At 37.8% G+C, this 20353-nt stretch overlaps 1 protein-coding gene and 1 pseudogene across 1 annotated transcript; both read right to left on the bottom strand.

The window, feature by feature from the left end:
• Positions 1-28: 28 nt before the first annotated feature.
• LOC148726703 (uncharacterized) lies at positions 29-822 on the bottom strand (annotated as a pseudogene).
• Positions 823-11707: 10885 nt separating this feature from the next.
• On the bottom strand, positions 11708-14203 carry LOC148726702 (uncharacterized). The gene is made up of 3 exons (XM_088726358.1): positions 14086-14203; positions 11860-12204; positions 11708-11742 (listed from the first exon to the last, which is right to left on the bottom strand). The coding sequence occupies exons 1-3, from the start codon at positions 14147-14149 to the stop codon at positions 11708-11710; spliced, it is 444 nt and encodes a 147-aa protein (XP_088582484.1). The 5' UTR covers positions 14150-14203.
• Positions 14204-20353: the final 6150 nt, after the last annotated feature.

Below are 20353 nucleotides of genomic sequence, written 5' to 3'. Positions count from 1 at the left end.
ATTACTATCGTTATCACGCGTACCGTAACAAAAGTAAAGGATATCGTATCGATAAAAATCTAGCCATTAAACTTCTTTGCCATAGCAAATATAAAAGTCTTATCGTTCTGGAAGTGCGAAGGCGTGGCATATTAAATTGGCGCTTATTTTTGAAGTTATAGCTGGGTTTATGTATTGGTGGAAGAAGCGCCTTCAGCTTATGGTTAGAGTTGTCTAAGATACCTTTAGAAAGCTTCTGACATAGAACTTCGTAATACTCTAAGGTAGGTCGTATTCCTAAATCTTTAGCAACCGCGCAATCACTCGCGGTTATAATAGATTTTGACCGTTTCTCAATACGTAAAAGCTCATTCTTCAGATATTGCGGAAGCGCATTATAGAAGGCAGGTATCGCGTACTCTGTTACAGATCTTACTCATGATGTGAAGAAAAGTACTAGGTCTTGTAAGGGAACCCTAGCTCTCTTTAGTTGCACTAAAAATACAACCTCTTACTGGCCTTTTTGATTACTTCTGATATATGACTGTTCCAGGTCAAATCGCTAGCTATATGAAGGCCCAGGAGTTTTACGTTATCAACTACCTCCAACTCTTTGCCTTCAATTAATATGGGATCAAAGAACCCGGGCCTTTTAGAAAATGATATCCGAAGCTCTTTGCACTTATCAGAATTCAAGTGAACTCTATTTTCTCGTGCCCACTCAATAACTCAATCTGCTATATTTTGGGCGTGACTTTCACTCTCTTTTAATACCATCTCCGAGGCTCTTTTATCATCAACGTATTTCCATGGTGGATACGCGATTTCAAGGTCATTTATCATAAGCATAAATAACCATGGGTCCAATTTTGTGCCCTGCGGTACACCGGAGGGCACAGATCCCCACTCCGAAAAGCACTCCGTAGCCAGCTTAATTCTTTGTAATCTATCAGAAAGAATATCAACTATCCAATTGGTAATACTAACTGGCAATTTACACTTAGTACGCAATTTTCTAATCAGAATTTCATGGTCGATAAAATCAAAGGCCTTTCGATAATCAAATAAGATTGTTCTTACGGTAGCGCTATTTCCATCAGTGTTAATAGATCAATTATGTAACATGCTAATTAAGGCCATAGTCGTGGAGGAATTTGGTATTCCCCCGTATTGGCTTTCGTCAATGATACTCATAACTGCTGGTTTGACGTAGTCGTCCACAATAAACCCTTCTGCGACCTTAGAAATGCATTCTCCCTGGTTGTTTGGTGGGCACCTTTATTACAGTTGATACCTCTTCAACTTCAGTTGTACATTTAATGCTTTTATTCCATACTTATTTAATGTAAGAAAGGCATACATCTTTGAAATCAATTCATTACAGAGAAATCTCAGGATTTTTTGAAAGATAATACCTGTAAATATCGTTATGATAATTGTCAACCATAACATCAGGTACACGTTCCAACACTCATACCATTTTTGAAGAAAAAAATTCAGAAAAATAAAGTTAAATTTCAACCCCAGCAGAAAGAAAGAATCCTGGGCAGTGAGAAAAATTAGCTACTTCAGTTGAGTAATGATATATATGTATAAGGCGACTCTGATCCAGTCAGCCGTTTTGCAGGTAGTAATCGAAATTATGCGATCTACATCACCAGTGGCTATATCGTGCAGCAAACGATGCTAACTAATTCCATTATAATGTAATAGTTACTCCGTTGCTGAGAAAAGCATGACAAGCAGTGTCAAGTCACATGCTTTGCCTCTTCGCAAATAGCATCCTTAAAAAGCTCCCATCGAGTAGACAAATGAGGATTCAAGAGATTTCTATAGAGCAGTCTGAAAATGAGAAGACCAGGTCAACGGACTTTTCAGACACTTATTTTCTGTCCGACATTCTGAATTCAGTGATGATTAGTAAACTGCGAATAGCCGGCAGCACCAGTTTTTCAAAGCTAGAAACAATTCAGAAGCAAGTCAGAAACAATTCAATGCAGTGTCTGAGAAGAAAGCACCAACCGCTTTTGCAGATTCTGCCACATTAAATCAAATTAGCCTCCTTCTTCTTCGAGTATTGTTTGAAAAACTTTCAGTGCTGATTTTATATTCCATTCTTTCTCGTTGCTAGTTTTTTTTTCTAAGCTGTGGCTCTTTGTCTTCTAGAATTGTATATGTACAAAAATCTGCCATCAGTAAATTGCTTAAGTTAGTCATTACCGTGAGTTTTATGGAAATTGGCTGCCTCTGACTGTTGTTATTTCTGAAACGAAAGTCAGAGGCAACCAATTTCCATAAAACTCAGGACATCACCTGACTACACTTTTTCCATTTATAGTCGTTACCGTGTTAGGTGACTTAATTTCATCAAAAGCAGTAGGAGCTTTTGCAATAAGGCCGTCAAAACCATCCAAAAAAGGATCAAAACGAATTTTAAATGATTAGCTTTATGCATACAAAGTGTATCAAGAAAGAAGCAATTAAATCGTACGCTTGAATGACCGCAGTTAGAAGTGTTTGCAAGGTGCACATGTTATACAAACCTGCCACGATAAGCTGAACATCGCTTTCACTTGTAAGTCTACCAAATATTTCACATCGAAATTTAGTGTTGCCTTTCGGGGTTATTTTTTCAATGACTAGTGTAGCATTTCCTTCCATCCTGACTCTTCCTTGATAAGCTGAAGGTATGCTTGAATGGTTTGCAATAACACCATACTGTTTGTACACCATTCTTTTAAACTCTTTACCTCGATTTCCATCCACTAAAACACTAAAGGCAATGCCCCCGAAATCATTGTTGAGGTCAATGTAGTCCCACACCAGTTTGGCTGTGCCTCTATTCTTAACGTAGGTTGGATTAGAAGGCCTTTTCGTTAACTTAACATCTGCTTCTAGTTGAACAAATATTAAAATGCAAAACTAAGGTTACAGATAGTGCAGTCCCGATATCAAAGCATTGAAAAAAGTGCTGGATAATGCAAATAGAATCGACCAGAAGTTGCTATTTTTTAAGTCCGATGCTACCCTAGAAGCACTTGGAGTCTGCGATGTAAAGAACGACAATTGGCAGCAGAGCAAAGAACGCATTTCATTTTTCCCAAAGAATCAAACTAAAGTATAGGCTTTGTTAAACCAAAGAATTACAAATCTATAATTTTAATCTATTTAGTAAATCTGATAGGAGACGACTGACTGTTGCTGTCCTTGAAAAAGCAATCTATCTGGCTTAAGCGTTTGGTTTATGAGGATCAAGAGATTATAAATAGCTTATAATCTCTCTTTTTTTTAAATTTCATGAGTTCGACCGCAGATGAGTCTAAAAAATTAACAGAGAACTTGGATGAAAAGATCATGATCAGATGATGACGAGTGCGGTGCACATAAACTTGCAACTTTGGGTACGATGCTTTCTTTAGACATCATTGGTTGATACAATAAAATAGAACAAGAGAATATAAAGTGAGAGAACTTATATCCCATGCATACTACCATTCCAATGATAATCTCTTTAAGTATAACTTTAATGCACGTTCTCTACAGTGCGACTGTTTTGAGAACAGTAGCTGATTGGTTAGTGGTTCCATGTGATGTTTGGTGGCCTGCGGTTTTTTTCATGTTTTGGTCAAGACGATAAAATCATAAGCTATAAAGGCGTAACCTTTGAGCTCTGCTCCAGAAGCCTGATTTTAATATTAAGAGAGTTTGAATGGACGAACTGAATATCTTTCAATGGTTGATTCAGGTAAATTATCGCACGGATTATCGATTATGACATATTACGAAAAAGTAAATATAGTGGTAGCTATAGGAGAGGTATGCGTTATTGACCAATCATGAGGGCAAGATGGCGTGATATTGGCCGAGTTTGCTTTTTGGCGGAAAGCTAAGTGTCCTTTCCTCCACAGGAATTACTGTTCGACTCATTATCTCTCTAGCGTCGAGCGAAGTAGCCAAAGCCGAATACTTCGTTTCGCTACAATTTAGAATTCGGATGAAAAAAATTAGTACAAAATCTTTATCACCCCAATTACAGAAAGAGCATGCTTTATTATAAACACGAGTGATCAGTAAAGAACTTGAACTACGCGCAAAGGAAGCATGTCACTGCTGATAATTCACGCCGAATCAGCAAAGTGGAATTATCAAAAATATCTTAACGGAACCGAACACTGATTTAGAAATAACGTCTGGCTTTTCGTTCTAAGGAATTTCAACTTTTTAATTTGAACGGGGACAGCATCAAGGCGCGAGACAGACGCTACCTTTCCACTTAGTGCCGCAAAAAGAGCTTTTACCCGTGAAATGGAGATAAAATGATGTAATGATTCGGCCTGCCAACGCGATAAACTGTACATCTCTAAGACAAGAAAATCTAGCCCTAGAGAAAATTTAGAAGCATCAAGCTTCATGTTCCTTTAAAACAGACATTCGACCTGCTATGACGCAGACCTACGCCATTTCAGAGCATGCGCACAGCATCAGACATTATTCCCGCTCTGCAGCCCATCAAGTCCCCACTCTGTAACATTCGCCTGATAGTGATGGCTCTCATAAGACTTCACTATCAACAACTTAAGCATGGAAAGTGCGACTAAAATGAAAAAAAAAAAGAAGAAAAACATGCTGGGTGGCCAGGATAACAGTTTAGACTTTTTAGATTCATTCTCTCCTCCATCGTGTTTTAGTTCCGTTTCCGTATATTTAATCAGAGTATAATGCGACATCTACTTTTTGCATTTCGAAAATCAAATCCCCAATTATTTTACTTGCTCCGGCTATAACTTTATTGAACATTTTGCTGTCATTGATACAAGGATCTTCCATCTACATTATCTTTTATACAGTCACAGTTCAATTCGTTTTGCACATAAAGGCACCACTCGGCAAGAGCGAGATCGGTAAGCTTGATTAAAACAGCTATACCATCAGAAAGCCTGTAGAGAAACCTTACCAACTATTCTTGTATATCGCACCTTAGGGATGCAGAGGTGCCCATAAATTACGTCGCTAAATTTAGAGGGCACAGAAATTTGAAGAGCCTCGATTCTTATAAACTGAAGCAGCGTCCACTGAACGTCAGCGGGAAATGTCTTTCAGTTTTAGCCGCTCGGACCAGGACAGCGCTCAGACGTCTACGATAAGCAGCCTTTACGGGATCACCACTTTGACGGAGAATCTTCACAGAGGGTTATTTAGCTTGAATTTGTTTGCGACGCTGGCAATCAGAACTATGAATTGACTCTTCAAAAATGTACATGAGTTTTTTTCCCTACGCACTCTTCAATTGATAGTTGTCAGACTGACAGATGCTTTAAAATATATATATATATATATATATATATATATATATATATATAAACGATTATTTAGGAAAATAAAAATTAAAACTTGATACTACAGATCTGTTTCGAAAGGAAAAGTCCTCTCTCGTCCACCTGACGAGAGAGGACTTTTCCTTTCGAAACAGATCTGTAGTATCAAGTTTTAATTTTTATTTTCCTAAATAATCGTTTACAAAGCTCCATATGATTGTAGAGCACTCTGCGATTCAAAGATGAGGTTTTTTACATTTTTACATATATATATATATATATATATATAACTGCAGACAGTACTGTTTCGGCCTTCTGGGCCTCATCAGTGCAGTGCTAATGCTAGGATGTAGGAGAACCAATATGGTCACCCCAAACGATCCAACCTTTGTGGTATCGTCTAAGCCATGCCAGAGTGCTCAAACTAGAGTACACTAGCGAGCATGCGCAATTGCAGAGCAATGACTCATCCTAGTTAGAGTGCTCAATTTGGACATGAAAGCAAAGCTTTGTATGCCAAAGAGCTATATCTAACTGCAGACAGTACTGTTTCGGCCTTCTGGGCCTCATCAGTGCAGTGCTAATGCTAGGATGTAGGAGAACCAATATGGTCACCCCAAACGATCCAACCTTTGTGGTATCGTCTAAGCCATGCCAGAGTGCTCAAACTAGAGTACACTAGCGAGCATGCGCAATTGCAGAGCAATGACTCGTCCTAGTTAGAGTGCTCAATTTGGACATGAAAGCAAAGCTTTGTATGCCAAAGAGCTATATCTAACTGCAGACAGTACTGTTTCGGCCTTCTGGGCCTCATCAGTGCAGTGCTAATGCTAGGATGTAGGAGAACCAATATGGTCACCCCAAACGATCCAATATATATATATATATATATATATATATATATATATATATATATTTCAAAGTTTGTTTGAAAGCCTATTAAATCATCTTCTAATACTATTACGCAAATAAAGTGTTCTTTAGAGTAGCCTCTCTCTTTGATTTGCATCGCCTCCGTTTTCTACTCAACTTTTTGTTTTGTCATCCATTGACAAGAACTACATGTATTGATTTATCCCTTATTTCACCGAGCGTTTTGGTCAAGCCTCTCAGCAAACGTAATTAGGACATGATCAACATTCATGAATATGGGTCATATTCGCAAGTACTTATTCACTTAGTACTCATATTCATAAATATGAGTCGCATAAAAATTAAACAGATGTTTAATACTGCTAAAATATTTTTCAGATATTATTTTCACATACCCGCCAAAATAAACTGGACGAGACTTCTCATATCGCCTTTGGAACCAAGTAGTTCACATTTAAATTCAGGGCTGTCTTGGGAGGCTATTTTCTCAATGACTAAAGTAGGATTTCCGTCAATCCTGAGTCTCCCTTTGTAAACAGGAGGTAAATCTGGGTGTTCTTGGACAACGCCATTCAGTTTAACCATCATTCGTTTAAATTCTTTTCCTCGAATGCCATCCACCTCTACGCTAAAGATAATGGCTTGGAGATCATTGTTTGGGTCACTGTAGTCCCACACCAGTTTGGCAGTGCTTCCATTATTAACGTAGGTTGGATTACATGGCGTCATCCTAATCTGGAGATCTGCTTCTGGTCGCCGGGACATCCATTAAAAGAAAAAGGTAGGGGAACCAACGTTCAACATAGGGATACCCTACATAATTAATCATCTTATTCATATAGCTTCCTGGAAACCTCAAATTTTATTGAAAGTAGCTATTAGCGGGCGCGTACACTCGCTCCAGGAGGCCGTGACTCTTTTGAAAAATCTTTTATTTAGCATACACGATAGGTTCTTAAATTAATTGGCATGTTTATGAAATTTCTCGTGAAAGTAGACATTACAGCGTTTCTCTTAGATCGAGAAGTGCCCATCAATTCAGTCACTCGCTCGCTTCAGGCAGCCGATTCTCATTTGTGGAAAGTCTTTTATTTCATTCATACAATATGTCGGCATGCCATTGCTTAAAGCATGTCATTAAAATACGATAGGACATTCTCGCCCTGAAATGTGTCACTGACACTACATTGTGCGTCATTCACGTCATTGCAAGCCGTTGTCTGCTACTTTTTATTTTTCTTGGAAGAAAGACGAACCTCACTTAGTCTTACAACAATAAGCCACAAAGTAAATCTGGGTTATTTGAACCATGACGGAAAGAACGTCATAAACACCGACTGCATACTTCAAAGCACATCTTAAGTCGTGACTTCCGAGTTGTGTTTTAAAAATTCGTTGATAAGGCTAAATTATCAATTATTATGCCAACGACCGATATTTCTTTAACTTTATTCATCTTTAGATCTGTCTGTGAAAGTCTTAGCTGATGATCGTTCGCAGTAAGCTCGCCATCGCAAACCCGGCACCGGGACCTTTTAAAGGCGAAGAGAGAAAACATCGAAAACTTGATCATACTGAGGGAAAATACATATTTATGGAAAATAACATACATTCTTAGGAGGAAAGGCTTTACTTTTTTCGAGGTGGGTGGTTTGCAGTGGATAATCCGGCCGAATCGGCATGACCTAGAGGCGGCTTTCTAGAGAAAACGGTCATCGGTCACTCGCTGGCTTCGATTCAGGCAGCCGACTCTCATTTGTGGAAAGTCTTTTATTTCATTCATACAATATGTCGGCATGCCATTGCTTAAAACATGTCGCTAAAATACGATAGGACATTCTCGCCCTAAAATGTGTCACTGACGATACATTGTGCGTCATTCACCTCATTGCAAGCCGTTGTCTGCTGCTTTTTATTTTGTAGGAAGAAATACGAACCTCACTTTGTCCTACAACAATAAGCCACAAAGTAAATCGCTTTTAAAAGGTCCCGGTGCCGAGTTTGCCATGATGAGCTTACTGCGAAACGATCATTAGCTAAGACTTTGCCAGACAGATCTAAAGATGAATAAAGTCATAAACACCGACTACATACTTCAAAGCACATCTTAAGTCTTGAATTCGAATTGTGTTTTAAAAATTCGTTAATAAGGCTAAATTATCAATTATTATGCCAACGACCGATATTTTTTTTAACTTTATTCATCTATAGATCTGTCTGTCAAAGTCTTAGCTGATCATCGTTCGCAGTAAGCTCGCCATGGCAAACTCGGCACCGGGACCTTTTAAAGGCGAAGAGAGGAAACATCGAAAACTTAATCATACTGAGGGAAAATACATATTTATGGAAAATAACATACATTCTTAGGAGGAAAGGCTTTACTTTTTTCGAGGTAGGTGGTTTGCAGTGGATAACACGGCCAAATCGGCATGACCTAGAGGCGGCTTTCAGGCCATTTAACATGATCGACTTCAAACTTTTGATGCTCAAAGAATCATTTCAGTATAAATCAGTGCATTGGAAACCATGAAAATGCTTTCAGTTGGTGCTTTGATGATGGAAAACTAAACAACAAGACTTGACAATGGTTGCCTAAAATCCGAGATACATATGAAAATACATAAATGTGCAACTAACGAATTATGCTAGATCCTCTCCAAAAGTGGGTCAAAACAACATTCTATCTGAAAGAACGTGAACATTTTGAGCCTTTTGGCATACTAAGCCACCTCCCCCCCCCCTCCCCCCAGTTTTAGAAAGTCCGATAGGAACAGTTTGCTTGAGTCACAAAAGTGTTTTACCTGTGTGGCTTGTGTTAATCGAGCGAAGTCGGTACCATTTCGATTCTACGGGCTCGTGAGCACACTCAGAATGAAAAAAAAAAAAAAACTGCAGTGGACCAATAAGTAAACGAAGTTGTTGTAAGAGCAATTAGACACAAGTGAACACTTGAATTGGGAAAACGGGGTGAGAAGGAACACAAGAAAAGCTAAAGAAATGTTATTTCGCTCTGACTTTGTTTGAATTGTAAGTGATACAATTGACTGTTGTTATCTCCTCACTCTGCCGCCTCCAACATAGCAATGTAAATTTCATCTATTGAGCGAGCATTTATGGCAAGACACGAAGGTATTCCTTCACAGTCATGTGTCGCCTAACGTTGTACTGTTAGTCTGTATATGTTTTGAGTTACTGACAGCATGAAATGGACATTCCTAGTAGCAATTTCCGCCTTTCACTATTTTGACACCGTTATGTCATGTTATAAGGATTGAGTTCTCTTTCTCATCTATCTTCTTCAAGAACGAGAAGAGAAACAAAAACAAAGCAAAAAAGAAAACTCGCATACCTGCCAGAGGAGTGACTAAGACAGCAATCAAAAAGTAATTAACGAATATCTGGACCTTGTACAGCAGTAAAAATTCCGGGCTGTTTTTCCTTACTACCTCAAAATCAGGTCCTAGCCATACCGATCAGAAAGTGATGACAACGAACGAGACGAATTTTAAAAATATATATCTCCTTTTAGAGCGTAATATACTACGTTGCTAAATCATGTTACACTCAGTCTGATGACCTCTTCCAGTCTGAGAAAGACTCAACGTGATCATTATGTAAAGCTGTAATGTAGGCATAATCCTAGAATGGCGCATTTCTTCGTATTATTTTTATAGAAATGCGCGATAGAGTTGATGTAGGGGATACTGTTGATGTAGGCGACACTATAAATAACATTATTCATAATCAGATATTGAAAATTAAATTATTCCACACAAGTAGGACTAACAGCCGTTTCGGGCTCAAAGAAGTTCTCTTCCTCCGGCTTATTAGGAAAGGGATACATTGACTGACTGTTTTCGTAAGAATATTGAAAATAATCTTATTTCGGCATCTGTTTGACCACTAATCAACCAACCCGCTTTGCTCGGTGTTTTCACTTTCTTTGGTGTGTACTTTCTAAGATGTGTGTCGATGAGAAATACATAAATCCCCTCCAAACCCTGAAACTCTCAGAACCCTCACGAGACCTTAAAGCCTTCTTAAATTGTCCATGATAAGTCAACTTTCTTAACTTCATCGTTGTCCCCCGGCATAATAGAACTCAACCTCCACGAATGCAAACGCGAAAATTTGCATGAACTTTTGACAAGAATCGAAGCGTGCGGGATAAAAGTGTCTTTCTTCAACTTATCCACTACCTACAACATCATGTCATTCAAAAGAGGCTGTTGACTTGGGTAAAGTAAAAAGTTGGTCGGAAGGATTCCCTGAAAATGCGACAAACTTTACATCTCCGAGACTGAAAGACTTACGAAGGAGATTATCAAGAACCATAACAGTGACTTTCGACCTGCTATGATGCAGACATCCGCCATTTTATAGTAAGCGCACAACACCAGACACTATACCCTGTCTGAAACTTGTTGCTATCTCATAAGACTGCATGAAACAGGGATAGGAAATACAAATCCCAAAAGCATGCCTGATAGCCAGAATAATTAACAAGGCATTCAAAATCATGAATATTCCCTATAGTTTCATTTCGCAACAAGAAAGTTACATGCTGCAATTTGCTGTTCCGCTGAATTTCTTAAAGCACTGCTTTGGTTTGAATTCCAAACAAAGTCTCTTGGGCGTTGGGCGTCTTAAAGTTTTTAAGAACATAGATGTATGGTGTATAAAAACGTCTGCGTAACTTTGTGCTGCAAGTGTAACTTGGAGTTCTCTGCTTACCAATATTCCCACATACGTTTCTTTCCCTGGCTATACTTTAAAGAAAAAGTTGTTATCCTTAATACACGATATCAAAATCAGTTCTCATGCAAATGCAATTTCATTTGCGTCGAGTGTCTTATTGCTCAAATACATTGGTGTCTATAAACGTCAGTAGGTGTATTTATTATCCCACTACACTTCGTAGAGTACAAATAACGCCATAGACGAGTACTAATATCACGCGGTATTTGTACTCTACAGTACCGGTTAAACAGGTTTCCTCGCATCGCGCAAGCGAAGAATTGAATTGTAGGTACCAAAAAAAAAAAAAAAAAAAAAAAAAATGGCGGACAATTAGAATCATATTTGCAACGACAAAGAGTCACAATGGCTGGAAAATATACATCCAAGTTTATTAGATGAATCGAACGAAGAAAAACAGCTAGACGACCTGGAAATTTCCTAATTTTTTTTAAGAAAATAGAAATAGCAACACGCCAACGCGCCAATTCCGTTCCGCTTTGCATACTTCTGTCACGCACTCCCCGAAAATAAATATCCGCGAAATTCGCCCGCACTGAAATAACAGTTTGGGGTGTTGGATAATAAATAACTTATTAGACGTTTTGTTGTGTAGTATCGCTGAGTATTTTTACTCCTTATTTATATTTTGACTCGCCCTACGGGCTCGTCACGGGCTCGTCACATTACGGCACAACTCGTAAAAATACTCAGCGATACTGCACAACAAAACGTCTAACAAGATATATATATATATATATATATATATATATATATATATATATATATATATATACTGTAAGTTAGCACTTCTTAGCTGAAAAGCACATTGATTGTCCTAGCAAAGATTGAAAGACAGTTAGATCACATAAAACATACCCAGAAAAATTTAAATCATAAAAAATCATTCTTTCTTAATAATCGTTCATAATCACTAGTGTTTAACAACTCATACCTGCCACAATCAGATGAACCTGACTCTCAGGATCAGCGGCGCCATCAACTAATTGACATACAAATTTGGTGTTGTCTTGAGGAGTTATTTTTTCAATGACCAAGATAGCTCTCCCTTCTATCCTGACTCTGCCCTTGTAAGCAGAAGGTAAACTTTGATGTTCCTTGACAATACCATTTTCTTTATATAGCATGCGTTTGAATCCTGCCCGCTTAACCAGAACACTAAAGACAATTCCATAGAGATCATTGTTTGGGTCACTGTAGTCCCACGCCAGTTTGGCAGTGCTTCCATTATTTACATAGGTAGGATCACTAGGCGTCACAGTAAAGTGAACATATGCCTCTGAAAAGACAACAATAACTAGTAAATGAAGCTGCGAAATCATTAAATCGCACGCAAATGACGTTTATTTTCTGTTCGTTACTAGATTTCTTTTGACTGCACCTTAAAGGTTTTAACGAAAACGTCTGCGACACTATTAGCTACTAGTCTATATTTGATCTAGGATCATGCCCCACAAATGGCGCTCCATATGTGAACGCTACATCTCATTCTCTCTCCACAAAGTGAAAATCGCTCAACGTTTGCCAAACCAGCTCAGTGCTGTTGTTCATCCAAAAGTGTACATGCGCTTCCTATTCCTGGTTGCTAGCTGACCTCTTGGTCCCAGTCACTCCCCAGAAGCTGAACGTTGCTAAATAGATGCATACAGTAGAAAAGAACATAAATAAGCGTCTATCTTTGAGTAGAAAATTCCCAAAGAAAAATCTGCCTTGCAATCTTCGCATTTGTCTGCTGCGACTCTGTCTAGACTACTCCTTAGCTTCTTTTTGGTTGTCTTTCTTTCAGAGCATTTATAGCATTTGTAATGCTATTAATATTTAGTGGTGTTGACTCGAAATCACCTAGAACGATGTCAAGCTCAAGTGTATTTTCTTCATACTATTATAAGTTATAATAATTTGCGTCACAAACTTGACCAAATGAAAATGATATAGTTGTTTTAAAGGTAAACCCAGCTTCACAAATAGCTACCCTCAAAAATATAGGTGACAAAACCGTCACACTGGGAACAATTTCATTTGGTTACAATTGTTTCCACTATTAGAGTTTCTTGGAGGTTTAGATGAAAAGTTCTCTCAGTTGAAGTAATTATAAATGCAGAACCTTACTAAATCTCTAGCGGGTAACGCTTCCGGCTAAAACAGTGACGACTGGATCTTAAATCATAACTTCGCCTTTTCTTCATGTTGACGTGACTCGATGTACCATGGAGCAATCACTGAAATTATTCCATAGATATTGTTGATGACCAAAGGTTCATTATTTGGGATTTTCGATTATCCCTAAGTTCTAGACTACAAGTTCATTTAGGCCCTAGTCTGTAAGCTGGCAATAGAGCGGAATAGCTTATAAGACAAATATGTCAAGAAGAAAACAGTCAAAAGGATGAAAAATTGAATCTCAAGTAACGTCAGGGCAGTGTTAATTTTCATTGAACAATGAGTAGATTTTTTGTAACATGCTTTCAAAAAAAATATTCGCATCATTCACGTAGATTTACGTAAGTGTATGCAATTTCAAATGTTGGATGAAATGTCAAGCTTTCAAATTGAGACCACAAGAAGATTAGTGTGAAGTTGTTCATATTTACCGTTTTCACATCAGTTCCCAAACGAAAACTCTCTTCTCCTTGCCTGTGAGTTGTAGGTTTTCTTACCACTATAGTAAGGAATGTGGACATTTTTTCGAGAGATCTTTTGCGGCTTCGCTAGTTCAAGACGAACTCTGTGGATGTAATAATGACATGATCGCATGCTTTTCTGCTAAGGTTATTGTGTAAAGGCAATAGGATCAGCTGATTTTGAAGTCATTCCCCTATGATTCAGTGTCCATCCTGATTTGTTATCGCTTTGTTTGAGTCGGGGTGAAAATAGTAACCTGGTTTTCTATAAATAATCGAGTCGATCACCAAAGCATCTTACTCCAAATTCGCACGGTTCTCTCTATTATTTTCACTCAATATGGAATTATTTTCGAATGGAAGGGGGGATTTAGGCGATGACAAAACCCATTTTCAAACGATCGTTTGAAATCCTTCAGCGTCATTCAGGTATAATGCTTATTCTCAGCGTCAGTTTCCGCTATTTCTCCCTTGTTATGTTTATAGCGGATCCTATCCTGAACGCAGACTGCAGACAAATCCATGTAAACGAGTCTTACCTGCTGAAGGAATGATGACAAAGGTGGTCAGAAAACATTGAAGTGTCAAATGGGCCTTACACATGATTAAAACTGTTACTTTACCCAAAGACTTTGAAACTGAGGTATTAATCTCACTCCACACTTAGTTTTGTGTCATGAGATTATATTTATGGCATCATGACCCTTTCTTAAAAGGTTACTGCTGGTGTTATGCAGTCACGCGTGTACTCGTTATAATGAACTGATCTATCCAACTCAACCCATTCAATTTGCGTGATACATACCAACCATAATACTTTCTTCCTGAGTGGGAAGAAAAACTGATCTTATCCCATTATTAATAAGAAGTAAGGCGGAGAACAGACTGTTCAGTGGAAATTATTTTTTTATTAGATTTTATTGAGGCCTTAGATAACCTGGACCGAAATGTGTTTATACTAATACTGCATTTTCTTAGCAAACCAAAGCAGTAATACAACAACGAATATTGGATAAAAATTATATATATGAGAACTCTTCCCTTTGATAAATTGAATTCACTTTGAATTGATTATTTGTTTCCTTTGAAACAATAGTTGATTCTTTCTTTATCAAGGTGAAATTAACTAATTGAGTGGTATCCCATTCCACTTCTAGCAAGTCTTCCAAAAGAAAATTGTTTTTTTTTTTTTTGGAATTCTTCTCATTTGTAGACATAAACATTTCTTGACTTATATATGATCAATTCCCACGACGATAGGCATTGGAAGAGAAAAAATAAGAAATTAAACGATACTGACCAGGCTGCAGCATAATTCATTATCACAGTACAGGAATCTTACATCTTTTCTTTAATTATTTTTAAGGGGAAAATAGAAGCGTGTTGACTTTAGAGACGGTGACACAGAGGGTTAAAGGATTCAGAAAGTCTGTTACTTTTTACACTATGATGTGACTCCTTCGAATCCCATTTTTTTTAAGCAAGTATTATGTGTTTCAGTCCAATAACAAGTAATAAAATGCAAGTTTACTGCAAATCTTGCGTGAAGCGATATAAAAGAGATTGATGACTGTACGTTTAAGTCCTCAGTGTTTGCATAAAACTGCTTGTCGTACATTTTCAAGTTGATCAGCCACTTTGGAAAAAAACAGAACGACAAAATCATGAGATTATCAAAATAGAGTGCGTACCCATAAGTATTATCATGAATAACGCTCGATAGTTCAGCTTTTGAAACTCAGTTTATAAAAAGAAACTATCTACTGACATTAGTAGAGACGGTAGTCTTAATATCAACTGTTTATAAACAACATGATAACTGGCTAAGACTTAATCCACCCCTGGTGAAAATCAGATCGTTACGTCATCATTATCACAGGTCTCACCTTCTGTAGGGTTTCCATTTCCTTAAGATGGTTTCTTAACTGAGTGAATGTTGGGCGAGCATCCGGGTCATTTTGCCAGCATTTCATCATGATCTGGTACCTGGCATTTGCAAAGAGTGATCAGTTCAACAAACAAACAAAGAAAACTGTTTTTATTCCTTTGCAAGAATCGTTTAACCTGAATACCAGTAAGAGGTGGCTTTAACTTACAGTCATTGAGTGAATACCTCTCTGAATTGGACTAACGACAAAGCAAAATAAGAAAGATGAGAAATGTAAGAAGAATGAGTGCTGAACTAAGTAAGTGTCCTAAGAAGGTGAAGATCAATTCTTCTCTTATACAAAACGTTTTCGTTTACACAACATACTCTCAAAAAAGTGTATCGTATTTTCTATTTTTGATGGTTCTTATATGTATTGCATCAGAAATAATAGGCTGGAGTGTCTTTGTTAAGTCCAAAAACAAAATTATACCACCGTTAGTGCTTGTTGTGCGTTGTGCTCACTTTTGATGGAGTGGCGTTACCATTGTAGCAAGTTATCTGTGATGAGACGGTGTTACAAGGTAAATCTAGGGAAAATGTGTATAGGGAATAAATCCCTTACGACAAAAAGTATACCAGATTCTATGGTTGACTGCCATGGTGTATTCATACAAAGAGGTTAATCTTAGTGCCATAACCTCCTTCCAGGCCATGATAATGCAATATACATGCCATTAACACTCACCATATATGGTTACACTTATAACACCATCCCACAACCTTACATCAGTGACCACTGTGCATGTGAATTCCTTTCCATCAGCAGCTGTTTCGTTGTAGATTATCAAGAGGGCAGAATCACCAGGACTGATGATAAAATGTCGTCTATAGGTCGGAATTGAGGTAACAGCTCCAGATGTAGCTTTTTGCGCTATACCAGACTGAGTATTTCTATCATCCAAGAAACATGAATGAGTGTTTCACCAGATAATGTGACGTCCCATTCCAAACGTAACTTAGGAGATCTTCAGTCTAATTCTTTGACTTTCGTTCGAAGTGGGGAGTCTCCAATGGCAAGTGAACCATGTTGTGGAAAGGGAAGAGCCTGTGATGGCTGCATCTACAACAAAGTGATAATTAAAGTAAACAAAATATAAGTGAGGCAAATAAGCCTGAATGTGGCAATTTTGATTAGGTATCTTGTATTTATTACAAAACACAAGTCAACTAACGACCAACTAAGAAGAAAGCTAAAAGTAGATTTTTGAACAACATTATGTACAAGATAAACTTTGAAAATAGATTTTAGTACTAGAATACATTATCGTACGTATATGATAAAATAAAGTATACGTATGATGCACGATCCTCGCAGTAGATAGCGCTATTTATGCAATAGCGAAAATCAGACCTGAAAAACAAAATCAGGCCTGTACGGGACTCGAACCACTGACCTCTGCGATACTAGTGCAGCGCTCTACCAACTGAGCTACCAAGCCAACTGGGAGCAGGCCGTTAAGTTGATTGTTGATAACCAGATTCCATGGTTGACTGCTGGTTATCAACTTAACGGCCTGCTCCCAGTTGAGTTGTTAGCTCAATTGGTAGAGCGCTGCACTAGTATCGCAGAGGTCAGTGGTTCGAGTTCCGTACAGGCCTGATTTTTTTTTTTTTTTTTCAGGTCTGATTTGCGCTATTGCATAAATAGCGCTATCTACTGCGAGGATCGTGCATCATAGATATCTAATATCGCAGTTCAAAATATATGAACTTTATATATTCATTTTATCTCAAAATAAAGTATATTTGACTTATGCTCACTACTAATTAGTTAACTAATTCCTTACCCCATTGAAAGACCGACTCAGGTCGTTCCAAACGATTTAAAAGCACTAATTGAGATAGAGTCCGACCCACTCTAACCACTTTATTCAAAACACAAAGCCCAAAGAACAAGGGTGCTGCTGCCACAGTCCAACACAAACTAAAACGAGACAAATGATCACTTATAAGTACATGATAAACTTAAATTCAAATCTCATACTAAAATACATATTACATTCATAAAACCAATAAGTATTATGTCTTTGCAGAGAAAAGGAAAAGAAAAATAACCCTGCACAGTTGTTACGGACTCTTCCTCGATCCTAATCATTAAAAAATATACCCAATTCCAGTGACGAGAAAGCTTCTACATTTACAATCTCATTGATGGGACTGCGTTAAAAGCATGATCGATCAGGGCACCCCACGTTCACACCATGCAGTAAATAATTAAAAGAAACAGTTTCCGAATCTAGCACTAATATGAAAGTGCTAAGTAAATTAACACAATCAAAACATACTAGCAAGATGCCTTACCTGCCATCGGAATGATAATACCAGCGGCAAGAAAATATTGAAGTATCATTATACCTTACACATGACTAAAACTACTGCTTTACCTAGATACTACGAAACCGAAAGGCTAATTTCACTCCATGAAATTATATGTGTGGCGTTGTGACCTTCTATATTCAAAGGTTACTGCTGGCGCTATACAATCACGCTTGCACTCCTTCTAATCAACCTCTCTTTCCAAACTAACCAAATCAAAATGAAATCAAACACATATTGTAAAACGTTGTCAAAAAATACCGTAAAAACAATTTTCAGCAATTCTCGACAATTTTCTTCTATATTCTAATCTACCCACGATAAAGCGGTGGTATTGTTTGTTTTGCATGCTTCGGACGTTTATAGCTTTTGATATGCGTATTCACTGCCTCCATTTTTCTCAAAAATGGTCTTAGAGTGCCTTTCCTTAAGTCTTGTTTGCCGAACCTTTAGTTTTGAACTGAACAGCAAACCAAAGCGGAACCAAGAGACCTCAAATTAAAAACATGTGTTAGCACGTGGGTGTTGTGAGATACCGCTTCAAATGAAATTTACAACAACAGAATTGGAATGTAAAACAAATGAGGAGTGGATCTTAACCATTTTTTATTAGATATCAACGTACGAAAAAGGAAAGAAAAACATGATTGTGTTTAAAAAGAAAAGCAAATGAGGGCAAAAGAGTGACAAGTGTGATCGCTGTAGAAAAATCATTACCCAAGGAAACAAGAAAGTTTTGCGGCGTTGCCCTATGGAAGCCTTGTGAAATAATAAAAGCGTCGTCGCTATCATTTATGTTCGAATGAATCTAATTAAGAATTTCGGTACTAATTTAAAACCAGGTGTCTGTTTTTGTTTGTTTTCAGCGAACCGAGGCAATCTGTTCATGGTCTAACATTTGGGAACCTTCCTCAGCTAAACAAACAGAAACGAAAGGACTTGGCACATTCCTCTTCTGGACAGAAAACCACATCTCTTCCTTCTTCATTACAACTTTCGTGATCGTCTCTGTTATTTCTGTTCTGTGAAGCCTCTTCTAAAACCGGTTTTTGCATTGCTTTACTCCTGGCTTTGGTAGTTTGGAAAGATACTTCAGTACTGGAACTTTCAACACTACTCATCATTTGAAAAACATCTGAATTGTGGTAAATACCAGTATGCCCTGGAACAGGAAACACTGTACGACAAGGCAATGACCATGGACGGCACCAGACCGGAGCTTGGTCCTGTCGTCCGTGTCAGTGTCAGTGTCAGTGGAGGATCATGGCTCAAGTAGATTTAAAGATTTCTGAAAAATTTCTAAGGGGGTCGTTTAATGTAAAATATTTTTAAGCTATCCCATTAATTACAATTTAAGGCCAATCATAAGAAATCTTCCAATTTCATTTTCAAAATTATTTTTAACTACCTCGCGTTATTAACCACGCCCTATTTTATCGAGAAATCCTTGGGATTGAAACGCCCACTGGACAGAGAACAGACCGTTCTCGTTTTTTGGGTCCAAACAGTGGCATATAACACTCTTCTCGTGAAAACAGTCAGAATGAAAATAAGTCATAAGCGTCTTGTCTTGACGAAAACCTAAGTTAGAGGAGGACTGGCACTAATCAATGAACACCATTATCACCTGATTTCGCGTACACTTTGTAAATCAGTGCTTTGATACAAAAAAAACTGGACCTATATGTTTAGAACTAGTGGTGGGAATCGTTAGTTATAATTTTCGAACACTGCAGGATAAAAGGCGTGGTCGATCACGCGACCAGGAGTCCTTATGGGCTCCAGAGGTGACTAAGAAATTTGGATTTCTTTTTTGAATTTTTTTTATTTAATTAGGTTTACCATCTATCATTCCACATGGATGTCTTTAACTAAAGCTTTTGGAAAATGTGCATAAAAACCACCTAGTCTTTGTTAATTTTAGTTTATCGAAGAATTTCTTATTCGTGACCAATCGCTTCCGGGTGATCCCATTTAACCTACTGAGGCAATTATGTTCTTACCCTTTACATAGCTGAATTATACGGGCTGAATTATTTGAAAAAGAAAAAGCTAGGTGGTGACAGTTTTGAAATTGATCCAGAAGCAAAACATTGTTTTCCGAGTGGTTCATTTACTTTACAAAGAAAGATGGTTTACGTATGATGTACGATCCTCGCAGTAGATAGCGCTATTTATGCACGGGTTTATTACGAATCAACTTAACGGCCTGCTCCCAGTTGGCTTGTTAGCTCAATTGGTAGAGCGCTGCACTAGTATCGCAGAGGTCAGGGGTTCGAGTCCCGTACAGGCCTGATTTTTTTCAGGTTTGATTTTCGCTATTTCATAAATAACGCTATCTACTGCGAGGATCGTACATAATACGTATCTAATACCGCAGTTCAAAATATATGAACTTCATATATTCATTGTATCTCAAAGATGGTTTATGTGAATTATATTATCGCCGTAGAATATAACTGAGGGCATGAAATGCAAAAATTGACCTTGAAACTAAAAAGAATCGTTGGTTTGAAATTTTTAGTAGCAGCATTATATAAAGTAATCATGATTTTCCAGCC

This window comes from Stylophora pistillata, chromosome 7 (assembly GCF_964205215.1).
Source record: "Stylophora pistillata chromosome 7, jaStyPist1.2, whole genome shotgun sequence".
In the NCBI taxonomy this organism is placed as follows: Eukaryota; Metazoa; Cnidaria; class Anthozoa; order Scleractinia; family Pocilloporidae; genus Stylophora; species Stylophora pistillata.
Note: the sequence above shows the minus strand (reverse complement) of the source record. Positions and strands in the feature narration are given on the sequence as shown.

Coding starts and splice junctions, on each gene's coding strand:
- LOC148726702 (XM_088726358.1), bottom strand. CDS start 14,149: ATGTGTAAGGCCCATTTGACACTTCAATGTTTTCTGACCACCTTTGTC. Junction 12,205..14,085: donor TGTCATCATTCCTTCAGCAG/GTAAGACTCGTT, acceptor TTGTCTTTTCAG/AGGCATATGTTCACTTTACT. Junction 11,743..11,859: donor GGTTCATCTGATTGTGGCAG/GTATGAGTTGTT, acceptor AATCTTTGCTAG/GACAATCAATGTGCTTTTCA.